Genomic DNA, 12,161 nt, shown 5'->3' on the forward strand with positions numbered 1-12,161 from the left:
AATTCGACGTTAAGTTTCACTCATGCATCCTTAGGAGATCTCACAAGTAAATAACTAGAAAAGATTTTTTTGCCATATATTATCATTCTATCCAGCACTTGACTCTCCACTACTTGAGAGGATCCCTTTCCATAAAAAGGAGTAAGAATCTTCATTAATTGAGAGATAAATACTATAAAAAATAAATGAAATAATAATATGGTAAAGTTGGGCACACATGCATTGCTTAAACCTTGATCCTTCAAACATAAATTTGGGTGAATTTGGACATATGTTTTCCTCGCTTTTATTTTGTTTGCATGCTTGACACTTTTCAATACATGACTAGATTCAAATTTAATATTTTCATAGAACATATATGAAGCATTACTTATTTAATGACATCTTTGTTTGTTTTCTTTGCTATATCTTCATTGATCATTTCCATATTATTCACTTAGTATCTTTTTCATGCTAAAAAATAATATTTTGCAACTGCATCCAAATTATCATCAATTCATACTTTTGTGATAATAATTTTAAGTAAAACTTTATAATCATAATAGGCACTATATTATCACTTATATAATTTAATCTCAATTTATTATTACTTATATAATTTAATCTCAATTTAAAGTAAACAATTTATATTAAGGTACCGTTTGATATTTATTATTTAACATTATACCTTGGAGTATAAACTGTGAAGTGAATGACTATTTGGATTAATAGAGAATTATTATATTTAGAATTTAATTAGTCTCATTTTGTTTGAGTATTTATAACTTGTTTATCTTATTAGATATTATTTGAGTTTATCATCCTATCGTTTGTAATAACTTCTTTTTATTTAATAAATTTTTTAGGCAAATATATATTTAAGTTTAACCAATTTTTATCATCCGATATTACTAAAGAATATATCAATATGAAAGAAGAAAAAAAGTCATGAAATATGTATATCCGCAGGATTGCAGCTAGCTAGCATTCAAATAGAGTGAAGTTAAAGTCTGAGTCATGATATGGAGTGAGACTCCTCTTCTTTATTGGAGAAAGAAATACTATATAATATGAAGAAAAAAAATAACACACATTCATATATTTGTGTTTTTTTATTTAAAATGTGATTATATAAAAGTTCAAAAGAAATAATTACTTCCTTAGATGAGTCATAGTTCCTCAAACCCAAAATCAGATTCTTTAAGTTTAATTATCATCTATAAGTTGAAGTTATGACATGACAGTTCAAACTCTAATCAGTTTTTTAACAATCTTCCACTTTCAGCTAACTTTTCAGGAGTATATAGGTATAAGATTTTTTTTTAATTATAATCTTTAGCTTTTCAACTACAAATTATTTTACCAAACAATGCAAATCTTTAGAAATGAGGGCTAGTTTTGTTAACCATGATATTAAAAGGTTAAAGTAAGGTACAATGCTGAAAATTAAATTCATCACATATAGTGATGTTAAATGCATCATAAGAAATAAATCATCTATTTTGATTTCTCATTCTAATCCGAAGCAAAATCGAAAAGGTAAATGTAGCAAAGGCGATAGAAAAAGACATGGTAAAGTAGGTATACATCCATAGATAATAATAAAGACCGATACCTTGCATTATTAAGATGATTTAATTTCCTTCAAACTTCCTCAGTCACCACCACTGACTAGACAAACTATTGGGTTCATGCATGTACTCCTTCAGCTAAACGTTTCTTTCCAAAGAAAGCAGTGACACCAGGCTTCTATTTTCCATGGATTTTTTATTACAAAAGGTGATTATTGTGACAGTGTCATTTCCCCAATTAACCATTACTAGATCGATGTTAGATATATATTGTCTGAAACAACTTTATTTTATCTAAAATTTAGTTAGTTTTGTTTATCTTATTAATTAGTTTTGATTAGTTATTGTCATATCGTTTGTAATGATTCTACCTATATAATAAAGTATTTAGATCAACTTATATTTGAGTTTGATCAATCTTTACCATCTTAAACTTCTATATGATATTATAACAATTTCATTTTTTCTAACCTATTTAGTCACTATTCTACTAAGGAGAAGCCCAAAAATTCTGAATTTTAATTACTAATATTCTCATCGGTGTTCATTCATTTTTTTTTCTACTGGTCCATTTTGTTTGTATATAACTTGATTCCTGTGGATATATCAAGCACGACTCCACTCACTAGTGCCACTTTGGAATATGCATGTTCGCAGTATCTGTTTCCTAAGTTGAATATGAATGAACCAGCAAATATTTATGCATAATGTAATGAGTGTTTTTTAATTATATAATAAAATTTGGAATTGAAATAAAAAAATTAAATTAAATTACATCACATTAAGTTTTAGATTTTTGAAGGAAAAGAAAAAAAATCCCTAGAATGGCTCTCAAATAGTTATAATCCAATAATATTATTTTTAAAATTAAATTCGACGTTAAGTTTCACTCATGCATCCTTAGGAGATCTCACAAGTAAATAACTAGTGTCACCCTCATTTTTTTAAAAGGTACTCATGCTTGAGTCTAGTTTAATTGTGTTAATACTTAATAGTCAGTAAGTATAATGGATGTATTTATGATATAAAAGTATAAAATAAAATAATTAATTTTTTATAATTTAGCTTAAGCTATTTGTTATTTAATTTTTTTAAAATTTAAGTTATTTATGCTTTTCACTTTAAAAAATTATTTATTTTGTAAATTTTATATTTAAATTGATCTTTTTCAGGGTTGTTTGGTTAACAAATTTAAATGTTATTGAAGAATTTGAATAATTTGGTTAATTTTAAAAAAAGTATTAAGTAAAGTAGTATAAATAAATGTAATTTATGTGTTGATATTTGATCTTTGTACAATCTTTTTTTCTATTTTACCTTCTCACATCCTTATTATAATGCACTTCTAACCAAATTATGTACCTAACTACAAGTTCTCTTTCTAGTGCAAAAAAAGCCTTTTAACATTAGTTATCTAACAATGTTGAAATGAAGTATGTTATATACTTGAAGTTTTGACATTAGTTATGATTTTTTTAAAGTGGACAAAATACATTGTTTATTTTTAAAAAAGCTCCCATATAACTAGAACTAATTTTAAATGTCTCGTAAATATATCTGTCTTATAGTTTCCTAACTTATAAGTTATTTTACGTCATTGTATCATCTAGTTTTATCAAACATGTTAGTTATTATTTACTTTTTGATAGACAAAACTTTTTGAGAAGGAAGGAGGAAAAATTTGATGCTAGTAGGAGTTGAATCTAGATGCTCACAACTAATACTTGAGCTACCAAAAAACATTGGTCTAATAGTGTAAAGTCTTATTTAATTCTTAAGGTCGATAATTTGATTTCTGTGAATATCATTTGTAAGAGAGGCAATCACAATATTAAAAGAGATTAGTTTATTATCTAAAACGATGAAAAAATATCTAAAAAAAATACTTGAGCTGATTTTTTGGGATAAATACTTCAGTTTAACCTTCAGCTTTGGCAGAGACTTTTCGACCATCTAACAACTTTTCAATTATTTCTTCAAACAAAATGTAAGGAGTCTCATATGGACTATAATAGCAAATCATTCCTTCACCCAATAAACTAGTCTTTTGAGTTGAGCTTACCTCACGTATTTTAAGTCCTAACAATTGGTGTTTTTGATTGAGAATTGTGTCACGGAAAAGGCTACATGTAGATTGGATTAAGATATATTACTGAATACTGGTAAGTGAGTCAATCTGACGAAAAAGAAAGGGCTACTATTGGGTCAGTGTAGAGATAGAGTGAAAATTATTGTAGACATCAAATTGGGTAGAACTCAAACTCAATGTGATACTGAAGTCATGAAGTTCTCTCACCTAATAGATTAGTCTTTTAGGTTGAATTTTCTCTTCATGTAGTTGAGTCGTCACTCAAAACCTTAAATTTTAAGGTCACATTTAATAAACTACTTGAGATAATAATATATAACTTACGGGATATAGTTGTACACTTTTTCTCTCATTTTTCCCATCTGTTTTTCAAAATGATAATATTTTATCCTTTATCTTTATTCTCACATAAGAGTATCACAACACTAATTAAATTAGGCATTACCTTGTAGCTGACATCGTTGATATCCAACAAGTCTCAGAATGAAGTGTCTTGCCTCTAATGTCATGAGAAAAAATTATTTAACTGCTAGCAAAACTCTTAATTTAACTCCCAAGATATTATCAATATATTTGCCTAAAAAATCTCGTTTTATTAGTTATCCCCCGAAAAAGATCTCAAAATTATTTGAGAAAATGGAATACTTTTTTTAAATAATTAAAAAAATACACTATCTTAAAGTTGTCCTGATAATATATGATCTAGAATTTATGCTTACAAGGAAAATAATAATTGTCATAACCAGAGAAATAATTATCAATTAAGCAAGTGTTACGTTGTTGAATGTATATTCACCTATCATATTTAATCTTATTTGCTTCATTAATTCTTTTTTAGTTTACATTTAATAGTGTCATCTCACACATCGTTAAATAAACATTGTTAAATACAAATTCTAATGTACTTTCTTTTTTGAATCAACTAAAGAAATGTATTAAAAAGTACAAGGGGTGCTAATCCACTACAATCACAGTCAAGATATCTAAGAATTATATAAGTTTAGAATGCAAAATCTAGGATTTAGACACCACTGACTAAACGACAATGCTGTTTTCCCCACTACAGAAGTATACCAAAGTCAAGATGTAACTTGAACTAAATCTAGAAATTGAAAAGAAGAGACTTTCTTATCATTGAACACGATTTCTTTTCTCATACCCCATAAAGACCACACCACAATAACCATAATAATCTCCATATTTTCTTTCCTTTTGTAGGCTGCCAATAGGAATAATGAAACAACAAAAAATATGACATTGTCTGAGAAATAATCACTGGAATCTTCAACCACGCATAAAAACCAAACCAGATATTCACATAGCTAATACAAGAGATAAATAAATGATCTAAGGACTCAGGATACTGAAGACACAACACATAATTCAAATCAATTAGTCTAGAAATAATATTATGTCTAAATAACGCATTTCTTTGTAGCTATTCTCCTCTTACCATTTTCTAATGTACTGAATTAGTTCTTGTGTAATATTCTTCCCTTCTAAAATTTCAATTCATGGTACAAAATAACTGAATGATTACTTAATTTCCAAGTGCCTGATTTCTTCCAAAGTTCGTTGTTAGGTTCCTTGATGTTTCCTCTTCCAGCCACCACCCTGAGTTTTCCTGAAAATAATGACAAGTGATCAATTAAAAGATGCATACTTGAGTGTGAAAGGATATACTATTATTATTCTTATTATTATTTTGAGAAGAATAAAATATGTCCGGATATAAGTTAGTAACTAAAATTATTACATGTGTCATATTTAATTATTTTCTACAAGAGAAAAACTTGCATGTAGACACATATGCCACGTCATATTTAGAGACAAATGTATTTATGTTTTTTATGTTATCATTTATAACTAAATTTTAATTAGAATTAAATTCTTAATGTGTTAAAATGTCTTATTAGTTGTCTTCACATACATATATCTTCATACAAGTCTTTTTCTTTCAATAAAAATATGTCTACAACTAAATAAAATAGAATAAATGTCATATTTTTCCTAGGAAGAAATAAGTTATGTATAAGATACATTATTCTCTTCTTTTGAGTGCAAGCACGTCACCATTTTTTCCCTATGTAACTTGCTATTAAGGATATAAAGTTATGTACTAAAATAAAAAGGAAATTAATCTCTAGCAAGATTAACTGTAAGCTTTTGAATGAAGGATAGGTTGACCAGTATTTTAAAGATATTACTTAAGCATCAAATTAAAGTTTTAAATTGGAAATCATAATTCTAAATTTTTAGGATATTAGATAAGTCAGTATTTAATCATAGAAATCATAACCCTTAAGCAATACAGCATCTTATGGTACCATTCTCGTTTTACTAATTATACTATTAGTATTATAGAACTGGTGTAACCCATGGCACTGTTTAATTAAGGAATTAATGAAAAAGACTATGTCTATTTACTTATTTTATAGAAAACACCTTTTGTCTAATACTAAATACTAAATAGTATAAGATTTATATTTTTATTTATTTCCTAAGACACCGATTAACAACCAATATATAAAAATATGTACAATTTGTCAAAATATTCTTGTTGAAGGCTAATCAAGGACTGGTTTTGGGTTGACTCTAATTAAATTGTTTTTAAGTCACGAACCCTGAATTCAACTTGACAGATTTGCATGGTCAACACATAAAAATATCACTCCCCTTCATGCATACCCATTGTTTCAATTAATTTTCTAATGAACTTAAGTCAATCATCAATCACTTTGGAGGATCATAACAACCCTTTTTATTTAATATTATTGTTTGTTATGTCATTTTAAAAAAAAAATATTGTCATCAATGTAAAATCTACTTTTAAAGTTAAAGATTCAACATTTGTTTATTTTTATCAAGGTCAAAAAGTAGGTGATCACATTTATTCACTTTTAAGTAATTAGTGATTCATTTTTCCATAGATCTAAATCGAGACTTCTAACTTCACTACCAATATTGAAGTTATTACCTCTGTTTTCTCTGTCTATCTCCATCTTCTAAGATCGTTGTATTCCTCACTCTTTGATTTTTAAATAGAAAATATTTGAAATTACTCATGATGCAAGGAAAACTGGGCAATAATGCGGAATTTTTAAAATTGATTTTGAAAAAGCTTTTGATTCAGTCTCTTGGAGTTTCATTGATCACATGATGTCTTAATTAGGGTTTTGCCAAAAATAGAGAAATGAGATTATGGAATATTTGAGCACTGCAACAACCTCGGCTCTGGTTAATGGTAGTCCTATAGAGGAGATTCAACTCCAACGTGGTCTACGCCAAGGAGAACCCTTATTCCCTTTTCTTTTCCTCATTGTGGCAGAAAGCCTCTCCGACCTCATGAGATAAACTACCTCGCTTGGCTTTTTCTCTCCTTATAAGGTTGGCTCTAATGATATTACATACTATTTGTTGCAATTTGTCGATGATGCAATTTTAATTGGTGACTGCTATAATCAAAATATTTGGGCCATGAAAAGTATTCTTAAATTGTTTGAACTTTCATCTGGTCTGAAAATTAACTTTACCAAGAGCAAATTGATTGAGTTGAATGTTGAGGAGGATCATATGAAGAGGTTGGCGGATTTCCTTCGGTGCAAGCTTTCTTCTCACTCTTTCTCCTACATGTGGGTGTTAATCATAGACATCAAGATACTTGGAATCTTCTTATTGAAAGAATTAAATTCAGACTTTCTTCTTGGAAAATGAAGCATATTTCTTTTTGTGGTCGTGTTATCTTGATCAATGAGGTTTTATCCGCTCTCCCGGTGTATTACTTGTCCTTTTATAAATCTCCTCTTGATGTTGTTCGCTCTATTCAAAAAATCCAGCGAGAATTTCTCTGGGAAGGAACTGATTGTAAAGGGAAGATTGATGGGTTAAATGAGACAAGGTGTACAAACCTAAGTACGAGGGTGGCTTAGGGGTTAAGGATATCCATTCTTTTAATCTTGCTCTTCTTGGGAAATGAAATTGGCGATTGATTACTGAGAGGGATAGTCTATGGATCAAAGTCTAAGTATGGTCGAGGTTTCTCTAATTCGAGGTAGGATTAAGGTCCCATTCTATTAAAAAGTCTAATTGGACTAGGAATCTAGGATTTTTCCCTTCTAAGGATTCTGACACCAACCATTGGTTTTGGGAGGGTATTGTTCATCGTGCAGGTGATGGGTTTACTACTAGTTTCTGACATGATAACTGGTCTGGATCTGCTAACTTTTTCACTAGGTTTAGGAGGCTCTATATCCTTAGTGTCTTCCAGGATGGTCATATCACAGATTTCGGTAGATGGGTGGGGGCAAATGAGAGTGACATTTAACTTGGAGACAATATCTTTTTACTTGGGAACTTGAGCTAACTAATATTTTTTTGCAGGAACTTAACTATTCGGTGCTTCAGGACAATACATCTGACTCTTAGGAGTGGAGGGATGACAAATCAAAAGAGTACTCGGTCAGATCTGCTTACAAGCTGCTTACTCACCGTAATCACCAGCAAATTCTCAACAACCATAACCTTCACCTCCTTTGGAAATCCAAAGCTCCTTTGAAGGTAACTACTTTTGTTTGGAGACTTTTTTTCAGACAGACTCCCAACTATAGAAGCATTACTCCAGAGGGGGATTTCTTTAAATCATGATGAAGGAACTTTATGCACCTTTTACAACGAGCATCATGAATCCTCTCATTACCTCTTCTCTACGTGCAACCTTACATACTCAGTCTAGCAACTTATCTATAAATGGTTGGACATTAACATTATTTTTCCTCTTGCTCGAATCCAACACTTTATTACTACTCACATAGGCATTGTGAAAGACAATAAATATTGAAAAGTTTGGAGTGTCATTTGGTTAGCTACAATTTGGGCAATTTGGTTGGCTAGGAATGACCTTATCTTTAACTCAATTAAGTCATCTCTTCATCAGATTATGGAATCAGCTAGGGTGAAATCTTGACTTTGGATCAATGGTCAGCGGGGGGAAAACTCAATTCTCTATTCCGACTGGATTGCTATTTCAGATTTCTTTTCTTTCTCTATTGTAAATCTTATTTTTTTCTAATAATTTTTTTCTTTTTGCGATCAAAAAGATAGAAAGTATTTGATTTGGTTATAATACTGCAACAAGTGAAATAATTGTATAATCAATGTTTTTATGGACTTAAGACCTCGATTAAAATTTATAACCGACATTGTTTGTCCACAATAAAATTCGGTTCATAACTTATGTCGAATCTTCCATATTTTTTTCAACATCGGTATGTAGTAGAGGTTAAATGTGTTCTTGCAGTAGTGTGTATGTATAATAATATGTATTATATAGTACTCCTACATTGCATATAACATTTATATGCAGATAAATTTATAGAAAATGTTTTTTTAATAATAAAAGTCTAATGATGAAACTTCCTGGTGGTTGAAGGCTCCTGGTCGCAACCTGGTCCAACAAATGATATTAGTTTTATGATTTTTTCCTATTCATAAACTATTTCACTCCTCCGTGTATATCCAATGTGGGACTTCACACTTGAATAAACTCAACATATATTTTAGTTTAAAATTTTAAATAATTGTCCCCAAGAGTTTGGTCAATCGTGAGACCGATACTTGAGTTCAAACTTTGACAATGGCACCATCTCCCACCCCCTTAAAAAATTAAAACATTACCTATCAATTTTTTAAAATAGTTCCTCTAACAATTTGTATTTTTTTAAGTAGTTTCAATGATATTGATTGAAGTGTAATGTAATTTAACACTAGGTGTTGTGACCCCTCTAATTTGTTCTACCAACTCTTATTCTCGTTTGAAAACCGGAGTCATCAAGAAAACGATTTTTTTTATCTGTTTAGCCATTAATGGAAGGGAGTTCCAGTCTCATTTTTACACTTAGTTCTGATTTCAATATGCATGTTTCATATTTTAGACTCAGTTCTAGATATCAATATGCATGTGATGTAGGACTATAGTACAATTAATGTGCATTATACCTTTTCGTTTCACAATCACCTAATCCCATTAATTTAAATAAATGGCCGCTTGAATGGAATCTTTCATCATGGCAGGAGACATGCATTATCACTATGTTGGAGATAAAACAAAGGTTGGGTGCCACAAGTTCAAATTATCAATGAATTTAAGATATTTTGGATAAACTAATACTTCAAGTAAAAGGCCTATGTGAAAGATTTAGAGGGTTAACACCCATGCAAATGTTCATATGAAAGATTTGGAGGGGTAAGACCCATGCAAAAGTTGAGGCTCATGGCTTGACTCTCAAGTCGAGAAAATGAGCACAAACACTCTCATAGAAGACTTGAATGGGTATAAACCCAAATTGAAAATTAAAGTCAGATCATGCACTTAGTGACCGACACAAAATGTAGGAAAGACGAGAGGCTCATTTGGATAACTAGAAATGATATTATCTTCAACTTTAAGCTGGCTATTATCAAAGACATTCTAGTCGATAAAGGTGAAAATGTTACTTTGGATCAATGGGAAATTACTATGATTTATGATGATTGGCTTGTAAAACCTTTAGATTGTAATTCATGTATTTCTTAATCTCATTTTCTCCTCTCTTTTTTTCTTTCTCTCGTCACATTTGTAATCTCTTAGTACCTTTGGTGCTTTAGTAATAACAATTTATTTTCTTTCTTATATTAAGGATATCTCTTCATTTTTTGGATAATGAACTAATCTCTTTCGAAATATGTGACTGCTCCTCCCAACGAGTATCGCTTCCAGAAACCAAATTTTTGACCTTTATCATCCTGAGGATCTAATGAAGTCTTAACTACTAGACCAACAAGAATAAAATTTCCTTCTGCCCACAAAAAAATAATATTAAAAATCAAATCATATTAGGTCAGTCCTAACGGACAATATAATTGAATTTGAAGGGAGTTGTGATGGAGAAAAATAGATGGTACATAAGCTTGGGTGTTGAAAAATAGAGGAGGATAGAAGGAGTTGAACTATGTTACTCACAAATTCTAATATAATTTTTTCTTTGATGTGAAAAAATTATCACACATATATATATATATATATAATATAATAAGTAGCTATGCATCTAAAGCCAATCTATACACACTACGTTTTCCTGTTTTAAAAAATAGTGTTGGAACTTTTCATTTTTTTATATCTTCATATTTTCTAAAAGGAAAAGGTGTAAGATGCAAGTATTGATTATGGGTGTACATATAATATTTTTATTTTTATTTAAGGAAAATATCATCACATATATTGTTTTTAAAAAATGAATCAATTAAGTAATTAGTGATCAAGAAGAACTCTATCAATTGTAAATAAAACATTGAATATCGTGTTAACACTTCAAAGTTACATAAAAAATTCAAAAGAAACACCAAACATTGTCCCATAATTAATACACATACACATATACATAAGAAATTATTGGTATCAATAATTTCAATTGACCAAAATTCCATGAAATAAACAACCACACTGCATATAGCAGGAAAGTTCTCCAACATGACCAATATTGAATTTAATTCATAAGAAAAATAATAACAATAATGTATAGTCAGCCACAAAGTGTAAACACCCATCCATGCATATTTTCTCTTGTTCATAAAGTCCACATCACGTGCTCTCACACTGACGATTGCATGCAACTTGAGCTATCTATATATAGTAATCTCAGACCTTTCCATTTTCATCTCATAAACACATTTAATCAGCTTAATATTTTTGCTTAACTTTTTCAGTACCCAAATTATGGCTACCCATGAAAACCATTCCATCTTGGTTTCAAAAATTGGCATCATAGGAGCTGGTGTAAGTGGCATAGCAGCTGCTAAACAATTATCACACCGTAACCCTATTGTTTTTGAGGCTTCTGATTCCATTGGTGGGGTTTGGAGGCATTGTTCTTATAATTCTACAAAGCTTCAATCTCACCGTAGAGATTATGAGTTCACTGATTTCCAATGGAATGATAGAGATAATTCTGATTTTCCTAGCCACTTAGAGATATTGGATTATTTGGAGTCTTATGCTGAACACTTTAATGTGCTTAAGAACATTAAGTTTAACTCTAAGGTGGTGGAAATCAGGTTCATCAGCAACAATAAGGAAGCCTCTGATTTTGGAGGTTTAACTCATGATCGTGACTATGGAAAACTACTTTCTGGTCACCCTGTGTGGGAAGTTGCTGTTCAGACCAATGAATCAGATATTCAGGTTTTCATCTATTCCTTCAAGTGTCTGAATATATATATATATATATATTTATTTATTTATTGGCCTAAATTTTTATGTCTCATACCAATAAAAATATGTCATATATCAATTAAAAAAATTAAATATTTATTATTATTGTAGTTTTTACTTTATTATTATTTGTGTTGGATAAGATTTAGAACATAGCTGGTTTTTAAGGTAACATATTCCAAGTTACTATACTTATAACTTTAGGGATTTATGATTCCATAAAATTTAAAAGTTAATTTATATATTACCTCATACTTCAAAGTTCATTCATTATATA

The 12,161-nt window shown here is 29.7% G+C and overlaps 1 protein-coding gene across 1 annotated transcript in view; it reads left to right on the top strand.

Annotated features, from left to right (window-relative positions):
• The window catches only part of LOC109347873 (probable flavin-containing monooxygenase 1), a 5,847-nt gene continuing 4,751 nt past the window's right edge, over window positions 11,066-12,161 (top strand). Inside the window, exon 1 of the mRNA XM_019587977.1 lies at window positions 11,066-11,854. Within this exon, the coding sequence (XP_019443522.1) occupies window positions 11,390-11,854 (465 nt within the window). The 5' untranslated portion in view covers window positions 11,066-11,389. The remainder of the gene's footprint in view (window positions 11,855-12,161) is intronic.

This window comes from Lupinus angustifolius, chromosome LG01 (assembly GCF_001865875.1).
Source record: "Lupinus angustifolius cultivar Tanjil chromosome LG01, LupAngTanjil_v1.0, whole genome shotgun sequence".
Lineage (NCBI taxonomy): Eukaryota > Viridiplantae > Streptophyta > Magnoliopsida > Fabales > Fabaceae > Lupinus > Lupinus angustifolius.